Source organism: Saccostrea cucullata, unplaced genomic scaffold (genome assembly GCF_032062105.1).
Source record: "Saccostrea cucullata isolate Sc308-1 unplaced genomic scaffold, CSIRO_AGI_Scuc_v1 ctg8938, whole genome shotgun sequence".
Lineage (NCBI taxonomy): Eukaryota > Metazoa > Mollusca > Bivalvia > Ostreida > Ostreidae > Saccostrea > Saccostrea cuccullata.
Genome location: NW_026930972.1, coordinates 21,440 through 46,940, shown reverse-complemented (window position 1 = coordinate 46,940; position 25,501 = coordinate 21,440). Strand labels below are relative to the sequence as shown.

The following is a 25,501-nucleotide window of genomic DNA, read 5'->3' as shown; positions in this document are numbered from 1 at the left end:
CATTCCCAATGCAAAAAAGGTGCCTTTTTTCCCAAAAGAAAGGTGTAAACTTTCCAATTTCCATAGCAAAATATTAATTAAAAAATTAAAGTCCATGAAACTTAATCGCATAAAAAACCAAAAAAAAAACACACTTGCAAATGAAAGTGAAACAAACAAGTTTTATGTACGATTATTAATTAGTCAAATAGATTCTTAAACTGGTTCGGGGAACCAGGTTATTGTTTTTATAAAAATGTGTAACTATAAGTGCAGAGTATCTTGTCATGAAAATCGACAAAAACATCATTTTGGTTTCAAAAATAGACATTTCATTTAAATATAAGTAAGCTACACCTAAAAACATACCCACGCTAAGGCATGTTCTATCTCGCGCTCTATTGGCAAGCAACGATGTCCATGTGATCAAGGAAATTCGTGACTATGTGACTAGCGACTGTCACTCAGAAAGACAAATAACAGCAATTATCAACACTCAAAGATAATCATGACAAAGCTAATGTATTTTCATAAAGAGCCTACATAGCCATGTTTGTTCTGTTTAATGGTTTATTCAAAACCAGAGTTAAATTGATGACAAAAATCTAAAAAAAGCAAAATTTGAGGATTTTTTTAATGAATGTTGGTCATCCAACTTTTCCCAAAATGATGATAATTTTCCCAATTTGAACGGCCCTGGCCCCAGTCCCAAAAAGTGGTGTGAGAGCCCTGATTTCTTCTGGCATAATATGGGTTTGGGGAGTTTACACTTTATATAAACTGTAGAGCCGGATATAAAGAAAACATAAACTGTTCAAACCCAGGATACTAGTATAATTTGCTAATTAGGTATGAAATTTATGCCCTGTTCACACAGAGAGTTTAATTTGCAGTAAATTAATGCGAAGTAAACTAATGCGAATTCAAATAATGCAAATTAAATTGCGTTCACACGACAGCTAAAGTGAGGTAAACTAATGCGAATTAAAATCTTATTTCTGCAAAAAGGCTATTCTTAAGGTTATTATGATGTTATTTGTAAGTCACGTCATGTTTGCAGAGGCATCCATTCGATATATAATAATCATAGTGGCTTCAGGTATACATTCAGTAATTAACATACTTTTCCTTGATTTTTGAACCAAATATAGCACGGATACCTATATTTAACCACCAACATGTGTCCTGTGACTTAATTCTGGCCTTACACATCAAAATTTAATTCGAATTAGCTTCGCTTAGCGTTCACACGGAGTTCACATGGAGTTAATGTGAAGTAAGTTAATGGGCAGTAAATTAATTTGAATTAAACTAATTCGCATTAAATTCTCTGTGTGAACGCTAAGCGAAGCTTATTCGCAGTAACTTACGTTTAATTTGAATTAAACTCTCCATGTGAACAAGGTATTAATCGGTATTTATTTAATTTTTCATCATCTTGTCATGCTAGGGTAGAAAAAAGACAATTTCTCCTTCAAAAATGCCATTGAATTGAACATACATGTATTTAAACACAACCTCCAGCAGATCGATACATTTACTTTTGAATGTATCGATTCAACCTCTAATTAAACAACAGCAGTACTAAGAAAAAAAAACCATACAGTAGGCTCTGACATTATTAAAATGAATCATTGTTGAATTGCGATTTATATTTCAGAGATTTGTTCCGGATAAAAGATGTAAAGACCATTTACCATATCTTCGTAGCCATTCTGATTGTGTTCAGTCTCAATACTCTTGTGTATGATCTCATTAATGAAGGGAGGTAAGTGTAATTCATTCTCAAGAGGATAAACCTTCTACGGTGGACCTTCAGATATCCGGACGCCAGATATCTGGATGCTTCAGTATCCGGACGATTTTTCATGGGAACAGATTTTTTCAATGTTATTTTGTCTTGTTTAACTGGTGATTCAGGTATCCGGATGCTTCACATATCCATGCATACAAATTGACTGGGAACCCAAGTGTCCGGATAAATGAGGCTCCACTGTACTTAACTTAACCTTCAATTTTAGATGCATTCATTCATGAAGTGTAAATGTTGATGTGTAAAATGTTAATTATTACAGCAAGAACTTGAATCAGTAAGGTTTGAAAAAATGAAATTATTATAAGGAAATTGACAATGGTCATGTTACTGAAAAGTAGAAAAAAGATAATTGTATATCAGTAATTTACATGTAAATAACTGGTTTCAAAAAAAGGTGTAGAACTGTGTTACATTGTATTATCAACATATTGAAAATTCAGTCTGTGTTTTAATAGACCACTTTCTATCTGTTGTAGGTTAAATCTCAGCTTTGACCTGATCCAGTATGGGATGGGGAAATTCTCAAAAGTGATGGAGCTCTGGGTCACCATGACCCTGTCAACCTTTCTGGTGGTCTACCCAGGGTTCTACTACTGGTCAATGCACAGAACACCAGGCAGAGTGGGTCAGTAAACTGTTTCATTTAAAAGCTGTTCTTTCATTAAAATGCATTTATAAAGCACTAGAGTAAATCATTTGATCAGAGACTTGTGAAACAGGTAAGTGCATACACCGTAAACAAACTATTATTCGTGTCATATTTTATTTTTGATTCGTCATTTTGGAAATCGATTTGCGACGATTAAACATTTTCTGCAAATGTAAAGAAAAACAAATGTTTGGCAGATTTAATATTCGCGAGTTAACGAAGGTTGCAAAACTCGTGTATATTTCTCGCACACAAATAAAAGTAGGTTAAAAAAAAACTTTACAGTATACAAGTACATACACTTGATAAATTTAGTTTTACTTAGGGCTGGGTATCCACTGGAAATATCACAATACTGCAATATTTTTAACTGTATTGCTGATTTTATTTGAGAACATCTAGGGTATAGATGAAATGAGTTATTCAGCTCGTAGTTTCTTGTTTTTCTTCCGTTTAGATGGGTACGACATAGCAGCTGGCTGTATCTATATTCTGTATCAGCTAGTATTTCTTCTGTGGCCCATTAAGTACATCACTGACAATTCCTTACCTCCGGGTTCCAGCATCATAGTCACAGCGGAGCAGGCAAGGAACTTTCTCATGATAAATTTTTTTTTTCTAAAACATATATACAGTTGAACTTTGGTCTCTTGAACACTGAAATCTCAAAAATCAATGAATGTCAAAGTGATAAGTCCTCAACCACCTATTCTTCAAGTATTTTACCTTAGATCCCTTCACGTTCAAGATAACCAGTTTTGATTGTACACACTTGAAAATACATTTGGAAAAAAAAGACTTTCTCTTAAATATTCTTGTCAAAGCAAACAGGAGAAATCAGTCTACTCCAGATGTGCAATAAATAAAGCTAATGTGATTTGATGTGAGCATATTCTTGTTGGTGTAATAATGAATTTGTTAATTTCAGATCCGATTAATGATGAAAGTCCATGCTTTTGTTAGAGAAAATGCCGCTAAAGTATTAGCCTACAAAAAAGGTAATATATTTACCTTGATTTTCTTTTTTAACCGTGATTTTTAGCTCTACTGGTCAGAGACCAGAAGAGCTTATGCGATAGTAATGCGTCCGTCGTCCGTCCGTCTGTCTGTCTGTCTGTCTGTCTGTCCGTCTGTCTGTCTGTAAACAATTTTTCAAAATGCTACTCCTCCTACAGTTTTGGTCTGATTTCAGTATAACTTGGCACACAAGTAGACTACACTAAGATACATAATTCTGTATATCGGTTTTTGATTTCGATGAACGGTGTTGCCGTGGTTACTAAAAATAGAAATTTCTGTGAAATTCTTTCAAAATGCTACTCCTCCTACAGTTTTAGTCTGATTTCAATATAACTTGGCACACAAGTAGACTACACTAAGATACATAATTCTGTGTATCGGTTTTTGATTTCGATGAACGGTGTTGCCGTGGTTATTAAAAATAGAAATTTCTGTAAGATTCTTTCAAAATGCTACTCCTCCTACAGTTTTAGTCTGATTTCAATATAACTTGGCACACAAGTAGACTACACTAAGATACATAATTTTGTATATCGGTTTTTGATTTCGATGAACGGTGTTGCCGTGGTTACTAAAAATAGAAATTTCTGTGAAATTCTTTCAAAATGCTACTCCTCCTACAGTTTTAGTCTGATTTCAATATAACTTGGCACACAAGTGGACTACACTAAGATACACAATTCTGTATATCGGTTTTTGATTTCGATGAACGGTTTTGCCGTGGTTACTAAAAATAGAAATTTCTGTGAAATTCTTTCAAAATGCTACTCCTTCTACAGTTTTAGTCTGATTTCAATATAAATTGGCACACAAGTAGATACAATAAGATACATAATTCTGTGTATCGGTTTTTGATTTCGATGAACGGTGTTGGTTACTAAAAATAGAAATTTCTGTGAAATTCTTTCAAAATGCTACTCCAAATACAATTTTAGTCTGATTATAATATAAATGTTGCATGCAAGTAGACTGCACTAAGAACATAAAGGGACTTAATCAAGGATCATTATTCTATTTATTGCTGTTGAAAAGTTTCAATTTCCAACTGCTGAAGTACTTTTCTCTTCCTTTGCTATAAGTACAAACCAGTAGAGCTTCAGTCTCGACAGAGACTTCTGGTTCTTCTTTCATTTTGATGAAGAAGCTTGAAAGGAAAAAAAAAAATTCACTGCTTCAGTGCTTTAGATTTTTGTATGTAGAGTTATCTATGATTTTGTATCTAGTATTTTCTATGTTTATATTTTGTGTGGAGTGTTTTCTATGTTTAAAAAAAAAATTCGGTGTTTTACAGATGATAATTCTGAGGATCATGTTTGCCCCGATTTCTCCAAGTATCTGTATTTCTTGTTCATCCCAACCCTTGTCTACAGAGACTCTTATCCAAGGTATTTTTAATGTTCATCAATAAATATAAAGCAGTAGAGATTATTCAACAGTAACATCAATTTGTCTTCCTCTTTAGAACTTGGATTGATACTGTAAACCAACTATTATTGGTGTCATTTTTCATCCACGATTTATCGGTTTGAAATCAATCCGCGGCCATCAACTTTTGTGACTGAGGTATCATTCTTTACAAATACAAAGGGAAATAAATAAATCATGGGGATTAATATTTGCAAATTAATGTAGGTCACAAAACTCATGGATATTTCTTGCACCCTTATAAAAGTTGGTTTACATATACAGTTCTTAGACTGCCTCCTGTTTGAATATATATATTGAAAATGATTGATTCCTCGCCAGGACACAGAAGATTCGCTGGAGTTACGTGGTCAGTAATTTAGGACAGGTGCTTGCCTGTTTGTTCTACACGTACTACATCTTTGAGAGATTCCTTGTGCCTGTCTTTCGTAACTTTGGTCGTGAGCACATTACAGCCAAGGCTCTGATTTTGTCGGTGTTTGGCTCCATGTTGCCTGCTACGCTAGTCTTAGTTCTGGGTAAGAGTGATGTTGTAAGATTCATTACTGTATTCTGGGTTATTTTTGCACCCTTTTGCACATGTGAACAATTCTGCCCCATTTTAAATTCGTCCAGTCATGATCTTGTTTCAGAAACGTGTGTTCTTTGAATTTGTCCTCTTTTTAATTCGCACAATCATGAAGAGGGCGAAAATAAAACAGGGGCGAAAATTCCCCTGTATACAGTATCTGTCTGATCATTTACATGTATAAAAATTATCTTACGTGTAAATGCTTTTTTTTAAATAAAGAAATTTAGGTCATAATTTACAGAAAAACTGTTTTAGCATATTTTGCAATGAAAATTTGACATAATTGGATTCTAACTTACATGTAATAATATTTTGTTAGTCATTGAAAAGTTGATAGACAGAATAGTAGTCTTTTTTCCTCTTTGATTGTAGGCTTCTTTGCTATCTTGCATTCCTGGTTTAATGCCTTTGCAGAAATGATGACTTTTGCAGACAGAATGTTTTACAAGGTTTGTTCAATGTCGTAAAATATTTATTTATACAAAATTTTATTCACAAAGTGAATGGTATTGGGCAGCAGGCAAAGCCTATTTTAGCCCTCTCATATAATATACTGCTTTTAAAAATACAAAACTGTTGAAACTTAAGGTAATCTTTGTTTATGATGTCTCTTTAATTAAAGTCTTGCTAAACAATGTCTGCACAATACACTTAGATTTAATATGCAGCCCTCAGCCTTATATGATTTAAGAGCAACTCTGAAGAGAATTCTTCAACACCGTGGGTCCAACAAATGTGTAATATAATGTCATTCTTACTTTATCTCATTTGTTTAAATTGATAGGATTGGTGGAACTCCACATCCTTTGCTAGCTACTACAGGACTTGGAATATTGTTGTACATGACTGGCTGTATACTTACATTTACAAGGATGCATTCAAGGTATTTCCTTACCCTATCTTTAAAAGCTGAAAACTATTTATAGATTTAAAATCAAAAGGTATTTGAGTTTACTTGTACAATTTTGTACTTGTTTCTGTCATCAGTTGCATTTGGTTTTGTAATAATGGAATGTTGAAACCTTGATGAAAATGTTTACATGCATTGGTATTTGTTAACAGTATTTTCAGTCATGTCAAATATATGTATATTTAAAGAGACATATTAATTGCTAGTTAACTCACATGGATACATATATGACAGTTTCCATTCACCAAATTTCAAAATTTCACTTCATCAATAAACTGTAGTATCATTAAAATTTTCATGGGTCAAAAATTTATGGTGTGGGTAAAAATTACATTCAAGGGGTTTTAATTTCATGAATGAAAAAGGATTTATAATTTACAGCTTTTCCCCAACAATCGTTCCCTGGCCATGGCGTTTGTGTTTCTGATCTCGGCTGTCGCTCACGAGTACGTGCTGATCATGTGCTTTAAGTTCTTCTATCCTGTTTTGTTCGTCATGTTCATGGGAGCTGGGTGTAAGTACAAAACTTCATTGTTGAATCTTTTATTGTACTGACCTCCCAAAATTTTCAGTTTGTTTAAATGTACAGTATATTTAAACACACTTATAGCGAACATGTTTATAATTGAATTTACACGCACAGGGAAGGGATTTTTATTCCCCATGTCTCTAAAATATATATTGTGAGTGTAATATTTATAACATATTACGCTTATAACAAAATAAAATCATCTGACCCACTTTATTATAAGCCTGTTTATCTGTATACGATAAACATTATGAATTAATTGAGCTGTACATATGTTTTTTAGCACTTTTCGCAGAAAGCAACTTCTGCTAATTCAAGTACCACGCTGAATGTCTTGTTCATGTACATATGAATAGGAATATAAGTAAATGTGCTAATTCAAAATTTCGCTTACTTGTTCAAAAGATCAATTTCTGCCAAAGATTGTACACACTAATATTCTGTTAAAAAATCTTTTATTTGTAGGCGAGAAATATTCGTGAGGTTTACAAGAGCCTAGTCATCGCAAATATTTCTTGCCGCTAAGCGGTCCTTAAAGTCTCTTTGTCTATTAACAACGGATCAAAAAAAGACTTGATTGCGAAAATAAATTGTCGCGAACTAGTTTTCCCCTGGAAAATTGTGAAATAAAGTTGTCGCGATGAAAAATTGGTTTACAGTAATGCATTTACAGTAATTTTGATTTGAATCTCAATAATTAGCAGTATGTACATTATATTATATATTATTTTTTTATGTGCCCGGATCGATAGATCCGAGGCGTGTATTGTTTTTGTCCTGTCTGTTTGTCTGTTTATCTGTTTGTCTGTCTGCTGAAAACTTTAACCTTAGCCATAAATTTTGAACCTTGAGATATAGAGACTTCATATTTGGTATGCATACTCCACTAAAAATGTTCTTTCAAAAGACAACAAGGTCAATGACCTTGTGACCTTAATGCTAAAAATAGCTATTTTCGAACTTTTGCCATAAATTTTGAACCATAGGAGATATAGACTTCATATTTGGTATGCATACTCCACTACTAAAGTTCTTTCAAACAACATTAATATCAATGACCTTGTGACCTTGACTGTGACCTTTATGCTAAAAATAGTTTTTTGTGACTTTGTTGCCGCCGGGCGCATAGTGCTTCACAAACACATCTTGTTCTTTTTGCAGTTGGGTTCATCTTCTTTAAGGGAGTGGGTAGGGGCTGGAATGTGTTTCTGTGGCTGATGTTGATAATGGGGAACGGAACGTTGATGTGTCTGTACAGTCTGGAGTGGTACGCGCGACAGAGGTGTCCAGAGAATATGGTAAAATTATTAGTCCTCTCATGACAGAGCTGTACAGAAAATAAAGTAAATTTTATCAATTTTCTCAAAGGTGTCCAGAAAATATAGTAAATTTGAAAAATCCTCGCAAAGGTTTCCAGAAAATTGATAAATTTATCAATTCTCTCAGGGGTGGCCAGAAAATGTGGTAAATTTTAACATTCATCTCAGAGGTGTCCAGAAAATATAGTAAATTTTAATATTCATCACAGAGGTGTCCAGAAAATATAGTAAATTTTAACATTCATCTCAGGGGTGTCCAGAAAATGTGGTAAATTTTAACATTCATCTCAGAGGTGTCCAGAAAATACGGTAAAGTTTAACATTCATCTCAGAGGTGTCCAGAAAATATGGTAAATATTTATACCAATAATCTCAGAGGTGTTCAGAAAAAAAATGGTCAATTTTATCAATTTTCTCAGAAAAGTCCAGAAAAAAATGGTCAATTTTATCAAATTGAATTATTTCGGACAAGTCCAGAAAAAAATGGTCAATTTTATCAATTCTCAGACAGGTTCAGAAAAATTTGTATATTTATCAATTCTCTCAGGTGTCCAGAAAATAGAGTAAATTTTATCAATTCCCTGAGGGGTGTCCAGAAAAAATTTGGATGATTTTATCAATTCTCTCAGAGGTGTCCAGAAAATTTGTTAAATTTTATCAATCCTTTCAGATGTTTCCAGAAAATGCGGTAAATTTTATCAGTCCTCTCCAAATAGGACAAATTTGAGTGAGAGCTTTGGAGTTAAGATTGCTAACAATTTTGGGAGAGTTTTTATAAATATTTTAGATTTTATACATTGTTAATCTTTTTTCTTTCAGAATAACTTTTTGGATTATCTTATTCCTCGATCATGGACCTGTGACTTTGAAGCCATGGAAAACTGAACAGCTTTTCTTCTTTTTCATAAATGTGCAATATCGTTTATATTTTATGAGGTATATACTTCAGAATACAACATTTTTTTTTTTTTGGTGGAAATAATTGATGTACATTATACATTAATGCCCGAAAAGTACACAGAAGTCTTTACGCATCTGTTCAATGGACTATTAGTGCATGTATACATGTATATTAGCTCAGGTTGATAGCATAATATCCATTCTCTACATATACGTGTTTTCCTTACCCTTCAAATATACCGGTACATCAGTAAAAAAGGATGATTTTGTTTAATATTATATTAATTTGTCAGAATTTTTTTTTCTTTTAGATAATTTAATTGTTCAGTTTTAATCATCCTAGTTTTGTTTTTTGCAAAGGTTAAATAAATGCCATGTGTTTGATTGTATATTGTATAAAGTGCTATTTTCGCCCAGTGTTATTTCCACCCTTTTACACTTGGAAACTATTTTGTCCTGCTTTAAATTCACCCAGACAAGGTTTTGATTTAGAGATAATGTGATTTTCTTGAATTCACCCCCTTTAAAATTTACGTACAAGTACATGCAGCAAGGGCAAAAAGGTAACAATAAATTGTGGGTTAAAATTTCTCTGTATACAGTATTTCTGACATATACACTGTACATTGCTTATTATTTCATCCCAAGAAAACCATTTTGAATTCATCCAAGATGCAGAGATATAAATAGTGTTTTGCAAGTTTTTGAGTATGAATTTAAGATACAAACAGTATTTACATTAAGTTGTGTAATTTTTTATATGCAGTAAAAATGAAATTAGTTAACAAAGAAGATGAATAAGTGAAAAAAAATATAATGAAATATGTCAATATTTATTTATGGTTATCAACGTGTGTTTCATAGAATTTATAGTGATATTGGTGTCATATTCTTTATGGGAAGTTTTATATACATGTAAGTGCAATTTTCTTGACTATGTTTATAATTCCAAGTTATTCATGAAATTTGACTGAAATGGTTTTCAAATGTAGATTACAGTGTATGTATATTTATGTGCCATGAACAAATTTATTATAACTGTAGTTACCTTGTATTTTTTTGCAATTGCTTTCTCTTGTACATACATGTGTGTCTCTTATTTCTTAACCTAAATGTCAAACTTAAAAAATAATCATTCTACTTATTTGGCCATGAAGGAAAACATTTTTTGCAATTTACATTTTTATGAAAGAGCAAAATTAATTTGTGCAAAAATTGTTAAATTACTTATATTAAAAAAATTGGAGTTTATCCATTAATTTTCATGCATATATCACCTAACTATTACACGTTTTCACATGATCATGTTTGTCAAAATGTTTTTTATCCATATACTCTTGACAAAAAATATTTATCAAATTGAATGATTGTACATGTATCATGTATATGCCTGTATGAGCCACTCTCTTAGAAAGTAGTTTTGTACTTCATTGATTATCAAAGCAAAAAATTCTCAGTTAACAAACTGAATGAAAACAGACTCAAACTTGGATTGTACTGTATATAAATACAGTGAAAACTGTCCAATCCAACACCTCTGTAATTCATCATACTTTGAATTCCAATGTTAAATTTCGTTCCCATTTGACTATTTTCCATGTTTTTGTACATGTACACTGTGTAAACCTACACCCTATCTATTACAACATAAAATTCGTCTCTTTAATAGTGCATGTCGGATTAGACAGGTGTCACTGTATGTATTTATACAAGGTAATAGCCCACACAATTTCCATGGTTTACTTCCCTTTTCTAGTCACATGCTATCAGAACAAATTTTAGCTGTTACAGTAATAAAAAAGTAAAATTGTAATCAGACCAGGCCTTTTAACTCTAGTCAGGTGCTCTGCCAAGTGAGGTACATGTACATGGTATCTTACCCTAGCCATTTAACAGAGAAAGTGGATTGTAAAATATATATCTTTTGGATGTTATGTATACTCGTAAATGTTTCTCATTGTCAAACTTACATGAATGACTTGTTTGCCTTTTATACATGTGTCTCGGTTCCCTGAAATGAGGAAGGTACTTTAAAATTCTGTAAATATTTTAAACTCTTCTCAAGCTATATTTTAAATACAATGATGAGAGATGTTTGTATCATTGTATAAAATTAGCCCCTTCAATAACTATGGTACTGCTCTTCTGCAGGGCAAAATAATAACGTTTGGCGAAGTTTTTGTTGACAGATAATTAAATGACGTATATTAAACAATTTCTTTTACGTCATACTTTACCAAACTTTATCATTTTGCCCTGCAAAAGAGCAGTACCGCAGTTACCGTGAAAGGGTCTATTGAGTTTATTTCCTTAAATGAAAAAAAAAAAAAGATTGGGACCAAAAGTATTTGTGGGTATATTTTTTTTACATTTTACAGATTACATGCATGTTCATGCTATTGGAAAATTTAAGTAGAATACAAGTATCCTGAAATAATCCTATTCACAGTTTTCTGTTTCCCCAGAAAGGGGAATATAAGAAAAGGGGGGGGGGGGAATCGAATGATTTTTTTTTTCTTTTTTTTTTTAAATGATATTATACTGAAGTATTCTTTTAATTATGAGATTTTGGTTTATTTATATTTTAATGTTTGTGAATTTTTTTTGTTCAAATGAAGGACATGTTTTTGAAAACAATGAATTGATTAAGGCCTCATTGTCTGAAAAAATTTTGTGATACTTTGTGATAAAACATTAAAATGAAATTGATATACTGAGGTTTCCCTTCTGCAATAAAATATATTTATATTTTCTTTGTGATTTTTTTATTTATACACACATAAGTTGATATTCAATTTTGAATCACAAAATTTCCAGTTGTCTTTCACAGAGCAGTCATTGGGGGCAAATGTAATGTTAGTGTCCCAGGTTAAAGTGTTTGGAGCAGATGTTTTTTTTTTTTTTTTCAATTACTTCTACATGTACATGTATGTCCTACACTGATCAGAAATGCATACACAATGCTTTTAATTTGTTTCATTGTAACATTCATATTTCAGATGCTGCATTTCCAGCCAAATAATTACCAGGTTAATATTTTTGGAGAGGTTAAAATTTTGGGTACATGTACATGTATACGTTTTTATAGCAGTATCTCATTTCCATCAGTAACTACTGTAGACCACTTAATTTTTGCGACACCTTATTTTCGCAAGATAGTCATTGACTCTTTATTAGCGAGACAAAATTTTCACGAATTGTGGTCACTGCTCTGTATAATCTTAAGGAATTTTATAATACGCGAGAATGAAATTTTCGTGAGCATTCCGTCTCGCGTAATTACGCGAAATATAAAGTTCTCGCGAATAAAAAGTGATTTACAGTATGTGCATTATATTGACCAGATTTGCTTTGGATGATGGATCTCACCTATCTTCCTACCAAAATAGAGAATATACTGCAAACTATATCAATTATTTTTAATGTTAAACTATTATTTCTAACAAACATAAATTATAAATACATTGTACATAAATGTGTACTAAAATACTAAGACTATGGTGAACTTTATTAGTGATCATTCTGTATATCATGATGTATATACAAAAATATGTTAACATACTAATTAAAATATAAATGCATAAAATTAAAGATGTATATGTAATTAAATTATCACTAAATATTTCTTTCAAGTGTATACAAACACGTTAACAGAGAATATTAATAATTTTTAAAAAACACAACTGCATCAGCAAATGAATATGTGTTCTTTAAACAGTATACCTATAAATTTCAAAACTTATGTTTTAATAAAAACAATTTTCAGTCTAAAATTGAGTACTTTTAAATTTTAAAAATCTCAATGTTACATAAATATAAAAATGTAGATATATAAAAACAAATTAAAAAACAGATTAAAATAAAAAAAATGCATTAACCTTTAACATCCAGTCAAACTAGCTGTATCCCCTGACCTAGGGGGAAAAAAACAAAACAATTTTTGAAATTATACTGAAAAAGAAACGCAATTATATAATAATAATGTTTTCTATAGTTACATACTATTAGTCATTTCATTTACAATAGAGACTAAACCAAGAATTTATTTCTTTAAAAGATATATATAAAATATACATTTATCAAACACATGACTTTCTCAAGTGATATGACATAAATTGACAATGCTTCTTTAAAATACAGTTAAATCTCGTGGTGCCCTATATGTAAATACCGTACATGTACACTGTCACACTGCCTTCCTTAGTTTTGATTTTCATAATGATGTGGAGTGATTTTTGTCATGGGTCTAGATTTAAGCAGCAACAATTATATACAAGTAATACATAAATTGATTGCATTGGCATATATTATCAAACAACAAAACTATCAAACATCTAAACATGAACAAAAAATCAACACTAAAATTTAAGAAAAAGGAATTTCTCTTCATAGACTTAAACAGCGGATACTGGAATAAGACAATATACTACCTGTATGATCAAACGCAGACAAATCTCTATTTTCTTATATACTAGTACTACACTCTCTATTTGAAGTATTTCCACTATTTTGTCAAAAAATGCCTCAAACACCCACATGTATAATCCCAATTACATGTATATCACATTCTCCTCTGTCGAATACCAGGATGAACTATGTATGTATTTTACAGCGGGTTCTAGAAATCCACCATAACTAGATAGCGCATCATGTTTTGGCTCTCCTTATAAACTAAATACTCGCTCTGGGAAAAGCTGCTCTTGTTGGCGTACTCTGGTACTGAGATAGGTACCCCCTGAGGTACAACTACGTCCTTACCATCCAGTTTTATTGTTGTGTTCTTTTTTGGGTCTGTAATCAAAATGGCTTCAATTAATTCCAAAATCTGTCTGATTTTATAATGACATACATGTAATTAGTCTGAGCAAAAGTTAGCAAGAACAAGATGTGTTGGTGAAACATTGATGCCCCCATATAGCAGCTTATGGCAAAAAATATAGGTCAAACAAGGGCAAAAGCTAAAAAATCCGGGTATTGAACCCCACCCCCCCAAAAAAAATGGTCACAATGAATACAAATGAGACACTTATGCCCCAAATGGTAGATAATGGCACTGCAACGGTTTATGAAAAAATAAATGAAGTTGCTCAGATGCAAGTCAAACTGCAAAGGTCAAGATCAAAAGGTCAATATTGTTGGTATCCAAAGAAAGGTCTCTGTACATAGAAGACACAAGTGAAATTAGAAATCCCAAGTGCTAACTGTTCAAAAATTACAGTCAAGGTTAATTTTTTTTAAAGTGGGTCAAACACCTAGGTCAAGGTCAAAAGGTAAAAAATATTAAGACTCTTTGAAATGGCTATTCACATTGAATACACATGTGAAGTATGAAAGGATTGAAAGCCTTAGCATCACATGTTCAGAAGTTATGACAAAGGTTGGAGTGTGGTAATTTTTTTTAAAGTGGGTCAAACTCCAAGGTCAACAGGTTAAATTTGGTGGTACCCAAAGAAAAAAGTTTTTGCAGACAGACAGATGAATGGACAGATCAAAATCTGTATGTGCCAAATTCTTGATCAAAGAGGACTTAAGAGGAGTAAAAATGACTGGGTTGAAGGTTTAAAAGTTCTCTCTCTCTCTCTCTCTCTCTCTCTTACCAGGCTCTGTCCATCCTTTAGCGATGATACAGTCATGCCCCGAGGGCGCTGCTTTTAACGTCCAATCATCATGAAGAATATGGTGCTCTTTTCCTAGTGCTACTTCATTCAGGAACATTATACCAGTTTTACCCGCACAACGCACTGAAATATTGGAATGTGAATGATAAAAAAAGAAAACGCCAAGGCATGATTTTTACCTTCAATCTCTAATGATTTTGCATTTGTACAATGTATCTTATTTTACAGGGGAAGTTTACTCCTCCTATGGGCATCTGATCCAACTTTTGGTATTTCTAGGAATATGTTTTTATGCCACATTCACAGATTTTTATTGTTTGTTGATTTTTTTTCGAGATTGGTCACTATTCGTTTTTCATGATAAATGAAAGAAAAAGTGAGCAAGCTCACATACCCCACGCTCCCCCAAAACTCAAAGTGCTGCAAAAATCTAATTTGAAAAGTGCCGAAATTCCCAGAAAAATAAAGGAATCGGAATTTCCTGGTAATATGCACATCTACACATTGTGTCCTAAATACCTGCAAAGTTTGACGAAATTCTGTGCAGCGGTTTATGAGGAATTGCGCTGACAAAATGTTCATCTCTATATTCAAGGTATGGCCAAAAATCTAATTTGAAAATTGTGGAAATTCTAAGAAAAATAAAGGAATCGGAATTTCCTGGTAATATGCACATCTACACACTGTGTCCTAAATATCTTTAAAGTTTGACGAAAATCTGTGCAGCGGTTTATGAGGAGTTGCGCTGACAAAATGTTCATCTCCATATTTAAGGTATGGCAAAAAATCTAAGTTGAAAAGTGTGGAAATTCTAAGAAAAATTAAAGGAATTGGAATTTCCTGGTAATATGCACATCTACACATTGTGTCCTAAATACCTGCAAAGTTTGACGAAATTCTGTGCAGCGGTTTATGAGGAATTGCGCTGACAAAATGTTCATCTCTATATTCAAGGTATGGCCAAAAATCTAATTTGAAAATTGTGGAAATTCTAAGAAAAGTAAAGGAATCGGAATTTCCTGGAAATATGCACATCTACACACTGTGTCCTAAATATCTTTAAAGTTTGACGAAAATCTGTGCAGCGGTTTATGAGGAGTTGCGCTGACAAAATGTTCATCTCTATATTCAAGGTATAGCCAAATGCCTAAGTAAAAAAGTGCAGAAATTCCTGGGAAAAATAACGGAATCGGAATTTCCTGGTAATATGCACATCTACACATTGTGTCCTAAATACATGCAAAGTTTGTCGAAATTATGTGAAGCGGTTTATGAGGAGTTGCGCTGACAAACTGTTCATCTCTATATTCAAGGTATGGCCAAATGCCTAAGTAAAAAAGTGCAGAAATTCCCGGGAAAAATAACGGAATCGGAATTTCCTGGTAATATGCACATCTACACATTGTGTCCTAAATACCTGCAAAGTTTGACGAAATTATGTGCAGCGGTTTATGAGGAGTTGCGCTGACACACTGTTTATCTCTATATTCAAGGTATGGCCAAATGCCTAAATTAAAAAGTGCAGAAATTCCCGGGAAAAATAACGGAATCGGAATTTCCTGGTAATATGCACATCTACACATTGTGTCCTAAATACCTGCAAAGTTTGACGAAATTCTGTGCAGCGGTTTATGAGGAGTTGCGCTGACAAACTGTTCATCTCTATATTCAAGGTATATGTATGGCCAAATACCTAAGTTAAAAAGTGCGGAAATTCCCGGAAAAAATAATGGAATCGGAATTTCCTGGTAATATGCACATCTACACATTGTGTCCTAAATACCTGCAATGTTTGACGAAATTCTGTGCAGCGGTTTATGAGGAGTTGCGCTGACAAAAAAAAAGGACTGACTGACTGACTGACACTATGACGGACGGGTCAAAAACTTATACCTCCCGCAACTTGTTGCGTGGGGTATAAAAAGGGAAATAAAGTTATACTGGTCAAATTTTCTTAATGCTATTTCACTGAATATGAGTCACAGACTCATTGAAATATTATACATTCAATTAAGGCCATGAAAAGTTAATTCCTTGGTTCTCAGGCCTTTTTTCAAGGAATATGATGAGGGATGGAGGCATTTTTTTTTCTTTTTTATTGCCCCCAAAACATGATGAGGCAGCTTTTTACATTGTACAAAACCCCAAAAAATGATGAGGGAGGTGATTTATTTTTTTATTTTATTGATTTAGCAATAAAAAGGGTCAATGAGGCACCCTTGGAAGAGATGAGGGAGGGCCTGAGAACCAAGAAATTAATTTTTTTTTGCCTAAGGAGTTAAGAATTTTATATTTCGTAAAACATGAATATACCTGATCAAACGTGAATGTATCAAAACCTGTAATTATAGACTTACCATATCCTGCAGATTTACTGTTTTCCGAAGCAAAATAGATTCCGCTTCCGACACGCCCCCCACTGTGAGGCATAATCCTCAGACCACTTTTTAAGATGGCGGCGACCACCGCCACATTAGTTCCGTGCCACAGGAGTTTTCGATTGGTAACCTTATCATGTTGTTTAAATCGTTTTTCCTGCAATTTAAAATCATCGAACTTCAAATTGAGTTTTAATTCAATTGTTTTTTTTCCTGTCCTTTTTTTAAACATTTTTTGTTTGTTGGTTATAGATGTATATGTTCCTCATACATGTCATAAGTAATCATTTTTTAGATTATTAACTATTTTTTTACAAATGCAAACTATGTATCTATCAATGCAAAATTGCTGATTTTGAAAAATTATGTTTGAATTTTACTCCTCCAAGTATCTTGTTATTGAATTATTTTGAAGGTAAGAATTTATCAGTAGAAAAATAATAGATTTTGCATGTATCACTCCCTCATATCTCCCTCTCCCCTACCTCCTTACATTAATACAATCTTTCCGCATTGTGTAAATCATATATATATCTAAATAATGAAAAAAATTCAAGAATCACAAGACTCGGAAATCATTTTTACTGTTAGCGCTTTCTGCCTAATGCCTAATATATCTATATATTCAAGTTTGATCCAGGTGAATACCCCCATTCCCTTTCCTCTGGGTGTTTCTTACCTCACCCTCTCTCCGCATGGACCAGATGTGTTTTATCTTAGGAGTTCTCCAGCCCCCTTTATTTCCGGTCTCCTTTGTATAAGTTTCCAAAACCTGAAGCAAAATTCAACAAAATGATCAATGAATTAAGTCACCACATTTGCTGTCATTTTTGCTGACCAAAGGTAACGACCATCCCCTTGTTTCTTTTTATGAAAAAAGGAGGGGCATCATCTCAAGGCACGGTCCTGAGTCCGCATATAGCTCTTTCCTACAGAATGGGAGAGGATCGTTGGCTGTGGTTTCCGACGATGAAGGGGGGGGGGGGGTCGTAAACTTAGCGAAGGTGCATTCTCGCGTATATTAGTATCCATATAGATTATTTACAGAAATAACCGCAATCCAATGAAAACTTTGCCTCACTAATAAAGAATTTAAAATGACTATCCCGCGAAAATAAGGTGTCGAGAAAAGAATGGAGGCGTAAACGCAAGGACAATCCATCGCTGTAAGAAAAGACATTTCTCGATTTTTAAAGTTCATAAAAAATTATATTTTTTCAAGATTATATGGTTTATAATATCAAAGCTCTACGTATGAATCGAACTCTCTCCATAGCACATAGATTGGCGAAAGACCGAACGCGTGTACGAAGTATGTGATATTGGTGTCTGTCGGTGTGATTTAAATGAACGGGTTTGTTGAAGTGTAATTTTTTTCAGAAATGTTCGATTTTCATATAGAATGGGTTCAGATTCCATTATTTGGACAAATGAAATGGCTTCACATTTACGTTTTGGTCATTTAAGCCTTAACGAAGAATGGAGACTTGACCTATTCATTTCAAAATTCATTTTTTATGGCTCTAGTAAACCCATTTTCCAGGGAATACGCTTAACTGTAAATTTTGGGGAAAAAAGATTGTCAAATTATAAGTCGTTCAGCAAAATAAAATGATAAAATGTTTTGAAGATGACATTACTGGGAACACGATTTTAGAAAAATATAATTTTTCCGTGAATTTTGAAAATTGAGAAACATATTATCTCGAGGGGGAGGGTGTCCACACCCTGTACGCCCCTTTCTTTGTATTCTAAATCTAATACTTGTAAATGCATTGTATACCCCAATGGTATTTTAAATGGATATTATAATTATCATTTTCAATTACATTTTTAGAGAGAGAGAGAGAGAGAGATTCGTTAATTTACTAGTTCACAAAAAAGTATACACATATCTATGTCAACATCTTGCAAATACATATTTTATATTTGTTTGTCTATTTGTTATGTGTTATATTTAAGAATGGATTAATCTTTTACCTATTCAAATGTAACAAGAAAATCAAAATGTTACCTTAAATTCCTTAGATTTGGGGTCTAGGTGTTTTAGTTCACATTTCAGGAGACCATAGTTCACGTCCAAAGGATCGGGCTGTTTCCCAGAGTCCTTTAAATAAAACAAAATAAGAAGAACTATGATGAGAAACAGTGAATATCTATTTTTTTTTTTATTGTGGAATACTTTGATTCATGTATCCCAGTGTTTGTAAATTGCAGGCAAAATTTGCATGTAGTTTAGTAAGTATTGGAAAGGACACGATTCCGTGAATTAATCCTTAATACAGCAGATTTGATGAATGAGTATACGCTTAAATGTAGAAAAAATGTTCCAAATGTTCCACTTTGAGGTGGGGGAAGTAAAAGGGGTAAAATGTTTACTATATACAATGTACTTATTATCAGACTGTCACGACAGAATAAAATAGAATTATACATACCGTGGTAGCCTTTTCCCTCTCTTTTTCAAGAGTCTGTGCAATTTCTATGTCACCCAAAACCTTTTTTAAAGGAAAGCATAATTATAATTTCAAGTAATTTGTACACGTAAAACAATTCATCATTAATGCATCCAGAAGTTTATGTATAAATTGACAAAAGCAAATGTCCTACCAACAGCATGTCATATTTCTGGCGAACGTCTTCAAGCGTTTTCATGACAGGCGGAACTCTCCTCCCAAAATCATGAGGAATTACAGTGTAAAATTTGGAGGATAGTGCCATCATTTGTGAATTATTTCTAGAATCTATTGCTTTTTCTAGCTCTTCTAGGACTTCGAATCCTTTTGCAATTTGCGTCTTGCTCAATTTTCCTAATGGCATCTTTTTCACGTCTGAAAAAGAAATTAGAAATCTAAAAAAAAAGGCTTCTATTATAATCTACAATGTAACACTTTGTGTTATTCAAACTGAGTTCATGGAATGGGGCGAAATTCCGCAATTTTTTTTTTTTAAATACTACTACATGCATATTTCTATTAAGAAAAAAGCGATTTCCGTTTTTCTCAACTTCATATTCATGTACATATACATATCTCAATTTTTAAATTAAAAAAAAACTATGAAACTTACCAATATCAAAACTCTTCATAGCATCCTTAAACATATCATGGTCAAAGATGAGCCTCAGAAGGGACTGGGTGGGTGCGTCGAGTGTACATTTCATTGCCGGCCCTTTAGACTTAGTTTTAACCTAGAGACAAATAAAAAAAATCATACATGTAGATCTTGTCAAACATCGTTAGGTTGTACCCATCCCATGCATCAACTATGCACCCCTCATCAAACTAAAATTTTACTTCAAACGTAACTGCTTTACATTTTTAAAAAAAAAATTACTTCAGCGGGGGCATCTGCTTCGTCCTCATCCTCCAAAGACATTTCAATCATCGTGTATTTCCCTTTCATCGGAGTAAAGGAGTCCCTATTCTCCCACTTGTTTTTGGTCTTGTCCTGGAACTTTTTGGTGAAATCCTTGATGGCACCGTCTGCTGTACTAAATGGGCCTTTCATTGCATTGGCACCGCTCTCACCCTGCGTGAATAGAACATGCTTTGAAATAGTCACTCTTGATAAATTATTACAAAATTCATACAATTTATCATTACTATTTATTTCCAATTGTCCAATGATTTGCAGTTTTTTTTTATCAGTTCATAGATCAGTATCACACAATTCAGTTGTGTGGGTTTTTTAAACCTCAAGTAGCACCCCCACCCAACACACAAACAAACACACACACACACACACACACTGAAAATCCGGACTGTAAATGACTTACCACTCGCCCCCAACGATTCCAGGCATAAAAACTGCCAAGTCTATTCAGGACTTGAATGACGTAATATTTGTTGTTGTTGTGACCGATGTTTGTTTGGTTCAGCATACAATCATAATCCTCATATACCTGGAAATTCAAAGAATATAATTTTTTTTACTATATAATACTACATTTTCCTTATATCGCAAAACGTTATGGGGGGACCAGCCTTTCAATGAACATTTCCTATAGTGTAAGTACTTTTGGGGACCCCCCCCCCCCCCCTGTTGCTACGTGCCTGTTAAGATCAAGATCTCAGAAAATTGACAAAATATGGTAAATTTGTCAACTGTGTCCCACCACATGGGTGAAAAATGGATGGCAAATTTTCATTTGTGTCCGTTAGATTCAATGTCCCCTCGGATATAATATAAGTATTTGAAAAAAAAAAAAGAAAATAAGAAAAGTAGACTTCTCCTCCACGATAAACTTAAAATTAACAATATCCATTTATATTTATTATTAAAAAAGCATCATATGGTACGTTAAGCTCATGAAGTGATACATTGTTCACTCACTTTTAAGCTAATATGTTTCTGAAGAGTATAATTTTTAATCCAAAATGATGGATTGCTAATTAATTGACTAGTGGTACTGTTGTTGTGTATCTACCTAATAATATTAGGTAAAAGGGTTAATTTTTGGTAAGAAAAATAAGTAACGTCAAGTGCCTGTGGATTTAACACAACCCCACCCACCCCCGAACTTTTTTTAAAATGCTTTAACATGATGACAAAATACACGCACATGATTATTTCCTATTTTCATATTCTGTACCGTAAATATGGTAAAAGGGCAATCTCTAAAAATTAACAAAATGTCTTAAAACAAGATATCAAATAATAAAGCATTGGTATGAAAGGCTAGGAATTTGTGTAATTTTGTTTGTATAGTGATCATGGTGTCTACAAAATCTTAGATGGACCGGGGGAGGGTTATACCAATCATTCGATCGTCAGGTGCCGGTGCCTACAAGTATCTTAATCTATTTATTTTACGTCATTTTATCAATTAAATGTTTTTGTAACTCCGTGAATCCTAGGCCCAGCGGACCCCCCCCCCCTTTTTTTAATGAATCACCTCATAACTGGCCGCCTGGGGCACAAAGGCGTCGACTTTTCTCTTCTTCTTGGAACCAGATTTGTTTTCTGAGGCCTTAAGTTTAGCGATGACGTCTTGTGTGGTTTGGGGCTTGTCTTCCTCTTCTGGGGGATTGGCCTTGGCCTTCTTTCCTCCGGCCTTGGCCTTAGCGGGTGCTTTTCTCTTGGGAGGCATTTCTGAAAGAAAACAAGGATCAAATGGTTGAAGTATGAACCTAGCCCTTACCGTTCAGAAGTAATGACCGAGGTTAAATTTTTTCTAAAGGTAGGTCAAACTCCAAGGTCAAAGGGTCAAAGTTGTTGGTATCCAAAGGAAGATCTTATCACAAAAATACATAAGTGAAGCACGAAAGCCCTGGCCCTTGCAGTTCCAAAGTAATGGCCAAAGTTAAAGCTAGTTTTTAAAGGTAGATCAAACTCAAAGGTTAAGGTCAAAGTTGGTGGTATCCAATGAAAGCCCTTCAGTGTCGCTTACTAAATAGAACATTGCGCGAAAACCGTTTCAAAAATTGACAGAAAAAGCGATGTCGGCCATCTGAACAGGACAGCGTCTAATCAAACAATAATTGGGCTGAAACGACGTCAGACACAAAATATTTATTCAAACAACTTGAAATTATTAGAATATATTGATTCCATTGATTTGTAATTCGAGTATACGATTTTTCAACGGTGTATAACATTTTGGAGACACTACAAGAAGTGGAAAACCACTGTTATTTGATGAAAATAGGATAATTATGATCCTTATTCACGACGTTGTTATAAAACTAGCGCCGTCGGACTGGATTGTGCAACCTGTGTATACGATTGAGGTAGGTGCATATATTAGTACTTGTGGACATGACCCCCCTCCCCCGATTAACGTTTTATCAAAAAAAAAAATTATATACCTTTGTATAATAACGCGAGTGTGAGTTTTTAATAAAACGTTAATCTACGTTACTTTTGGATTTTTCATATTGAATATATTGTAAATTTTTTATATGTACTAGAAGAATATTTCTAGAAAAAATTCTTTTGACCCGGGGATGTACATGTATATTGTGTGTGTGTGTGTGGGGGGGGGGGGGGGGTCCTGTCCACAAAGTACCTGACAGTGTGACATGTGATAACAATATATTCAAAATCCATATTCTTTTACCGTAACGTTATATCGTGAAATTGTATCATGGCTGCGGTGTTTTTCCTTTGAAGTAAAGTGTACAATAACTGGAGATACACCGATGGGCGGAGCCAGCAAAAACTGTGCCGTGTAAATAAATCATTGAACACTTACGCGATTTCATCATTTTAAATCACATGTATATTGAATCTGAATTACAGAATGAAATGGGCTATAATACAAAGGCTAAATTTCTGCAAGTGAAATAAAAGTCTTTTACATAAATAAAATTACAGTGCGTATCCCAAACTACTAAATGCTTTTAAGGAACTCTGCAAATATTCAATCCTCCACAACGAGAAATCAAGTTCTTGATACGAATTTCACACAGAATTAGATTAAAATATCACACCTATTGTGATAAACCGCTTTAGCAAAAAAAAAAAAACCATCTTTGCCGTGTTCTTTGCTCAACGAGAATAAGTGCAGATGTACTGCATCCACAGATGAAGACCCTGACACAGGCTTTTAGTGAACGCGACAGCTCTCAGATATGTCAAATGATCAACGGGTACCTTTTTTCTGGATTTTCGAATAACATCTGAGTTTTCCTTCTTAACTTCGATTTTTTTCCTGTTTGATATCCAAAGGTTTTCTTGTGATATTCATTAAAATAAAATCCGTGCTTAAATTACGACGGGATGCTGCAATCCGACGTCCTTTCTCGTGAACACACACAGGTAAAATGAGTTTATTAAAAATACTGACAGGAAGGATAGATTATCCATGCGGTCACCTGACAAAAACTACATTTTCTATTGGTGTAATTAAAAATCATGCATATTATATGTGATATGACGTATGATTGGCCATGATACAAGAAAGTTATTGAATATTTATTATGGTGTATCCTGATTGATTTGGACGAAGGGCGGAGACTCGTGCTTCGCACTCGTCACCGCCCTTCGCCCAAATAACTCAGGATACACCATTATATACAATATAACTATTACTTAGCGTTATGGCTGGACCCATTGTCGCAAACCATGGACAAAATGTACGATCCTCTCCCATTCTGAGAGAGAGCTGTGTAAGCGGACTCCGAACCATGGCTTGAGCTAGACGATGGACTGGGTACTAAGGAGAGAGCTATGTATACGCGGACTCCGAACCGTGAGTCAGCACGTTGCCACCTTAGAAAATGGCAACGTGTTGACTCAGGACTCCTGGCTTGTGAGGATGTCCGAACCGTGGGTTGAGACGATGGGTCGTGAGACTTGCATATATACAAATTAAGTATTTACACCTAGAGCTAGCGTTCATAGAACAGTGTGCTTTGTTTTATTATTATTTTTTTGGTATATTTATAACTACCGGGTACATATGTATATCATGGTCTACATTCAGATTATTACGTGCAGAACTATAACTCTCTGTTTTCACAAGCATATAAGTTGAATGTCAACATACAGGTATATAAATTGCAAGGTTGGTTTAACATGTTTAATGTAAAACTTTATAAGACTATAATTTATTGAGGCCATCCTTAAAAAAAATGTTTGTTTGGAATTGCCGCCTGAAGGGTCTCAGACTCAGGAGGGAGGGAGGGAAATTATTATTTTTTTTAATTGAAAGCCTAATTTTACATAGATATTTCAGTGTTTTGTATATGGTGCATGTGATACATGTAATGGGCAAAAAAATTGATTAAATAATAAAAATCTTCCTACTTTTGGTCAGTAAAATTTTTTCAGGAGGGGGCATTTCAATGAGGCGGGAGGCAATTCCAAACAAACTATAATTTTATTTTGGCCTGATTGCAATTTTAAGCTGCTTTGTTATACATGTTTAGGTGTATAATACTTCGTTTTTTACACTTCCCCTTTTATTTGGCTTATGGACATGTGCATGCATGCATATAAATTTGTCGACTATTTAACAATAGTGAAAAAAAAAACCGAATACATAGCGACCACGTCTGTATATTTTACATACCCTTTTGATCAATATCGAAAGAAATGCAGATCGAGCAAAATAACACATAACGTTAAAATATGCACAGGGACACGCCCCCTTAAATAGGTCACATATTTTACTTACCTTGCTGAAGTACGGAAATAATGATAACAGAAAGTGAATATTGTTGAGATACAGATTACAGACGATCGACTGATCGTCGGCCGGCGTTTGTGTGTGTATATATAGACTGTAAATTGCCTGTTCTTGCTTGCCAAATATTTTGTGGAATTCCCTCGATCGTTCGTAACAAGGACTTTTTCTTCTCGGTGTATGGTAACCTGAAGTAGTGTTCCGAATGCCTAGTGATCTCTTGTTTCTATTTTTATTTTTCACTTCTAGACTGGCG

General features: G+C 33.7%; 2 protein-coding genes across 2 annotated transcripts; one reads left to right on the top strand and one right to left on the bottom strand.

The window, feature by feature from the left end:
* Positions 1-1,639: 1,639 nt before the first annotated feature.
* Positions 1,640-9,171, top strand: LOC134230795 (sterol O-acyltransferase 1-like; the record flags this gene model as incomplete). Its single annotated transcript, XM_062712647.1, has 11 exons — positions 1,640-1,747; positions 2,272-2,420; positions 2,902-3,029; positions 3,373-3,442; positions 4,756-4,849; positions 5,211-5,407; positions 5,833-5,909; positions 6,245-6,343; positions 6,752-6,884; positions 8,061-8,197; positions 9,038-9,171. Coding segments are annotated over 11 exons (1,258 nt in total), but the record flags the coding sequence as incomplete, so codon positions are not given.
* A 3,617-nt stretch (positions 9,172-12,788) lies between these two features.
* LOC134230794 (protein mono-ADP-ribosyltransferase PARP3-like) lies at positions 12,789-25,363 on the bottom strand. Its single transcript, XM_062712646.1, has 12 exons — positions 25,233-25,363; positions 22,012-22,208; positions 20,893-21,018; positions 20,451-20,645; positions 20,184-20,304; positions 19,725-19,945; positions 19,553-19,612; positions 19,129-19,221; positions 17,794-17,886; positions 17,094-17,271; positions 14,716-14,859; positions 12,789-13,909 (listed from the first exon to the last, which is right to left on the bottom strand). The coding sequence occupies exons 2-12, from the start codon at positions 22,204-22,206 to the stop codon at positions 13,737-13,739; spliced, it is 1,599 nt and encodes a 532-aa protein (XP_062568630.1). The 5' UTR covers positions 22,207-22,208; positions 25,233-25,363; the 3' UTR covers positions 12,789-13,736.
* Positions 25,364-25,501: the final 138 nt, after the last annotated feature.

Excerpts from the sequence above, each read along its gene's own strand:
- LOC134230794 (XM_062712646.1), bottom strand. The coding sequence starts at position 22,206 with ATGCCTCCCAAGAGAAAAGCACCCGCTAAGGCCAAGGCCGGAGGAAAG. Across the intron at positions 19,946-20,183 it reads TATGAAGAGTTTTGATATTG|ACGTGAAAAAGATGCCATTA; the intron begins GTAAGTTTCATA and ends TTTCTTTTTCAG. Across the intron at positions 17,887-19,128 it reads CCAAATCTAAGGAATTTAAG|GTTTTGGAAACTTATACAAA; the intron begins GTAACATTTTGA and ends ATTTTGCTTCAG.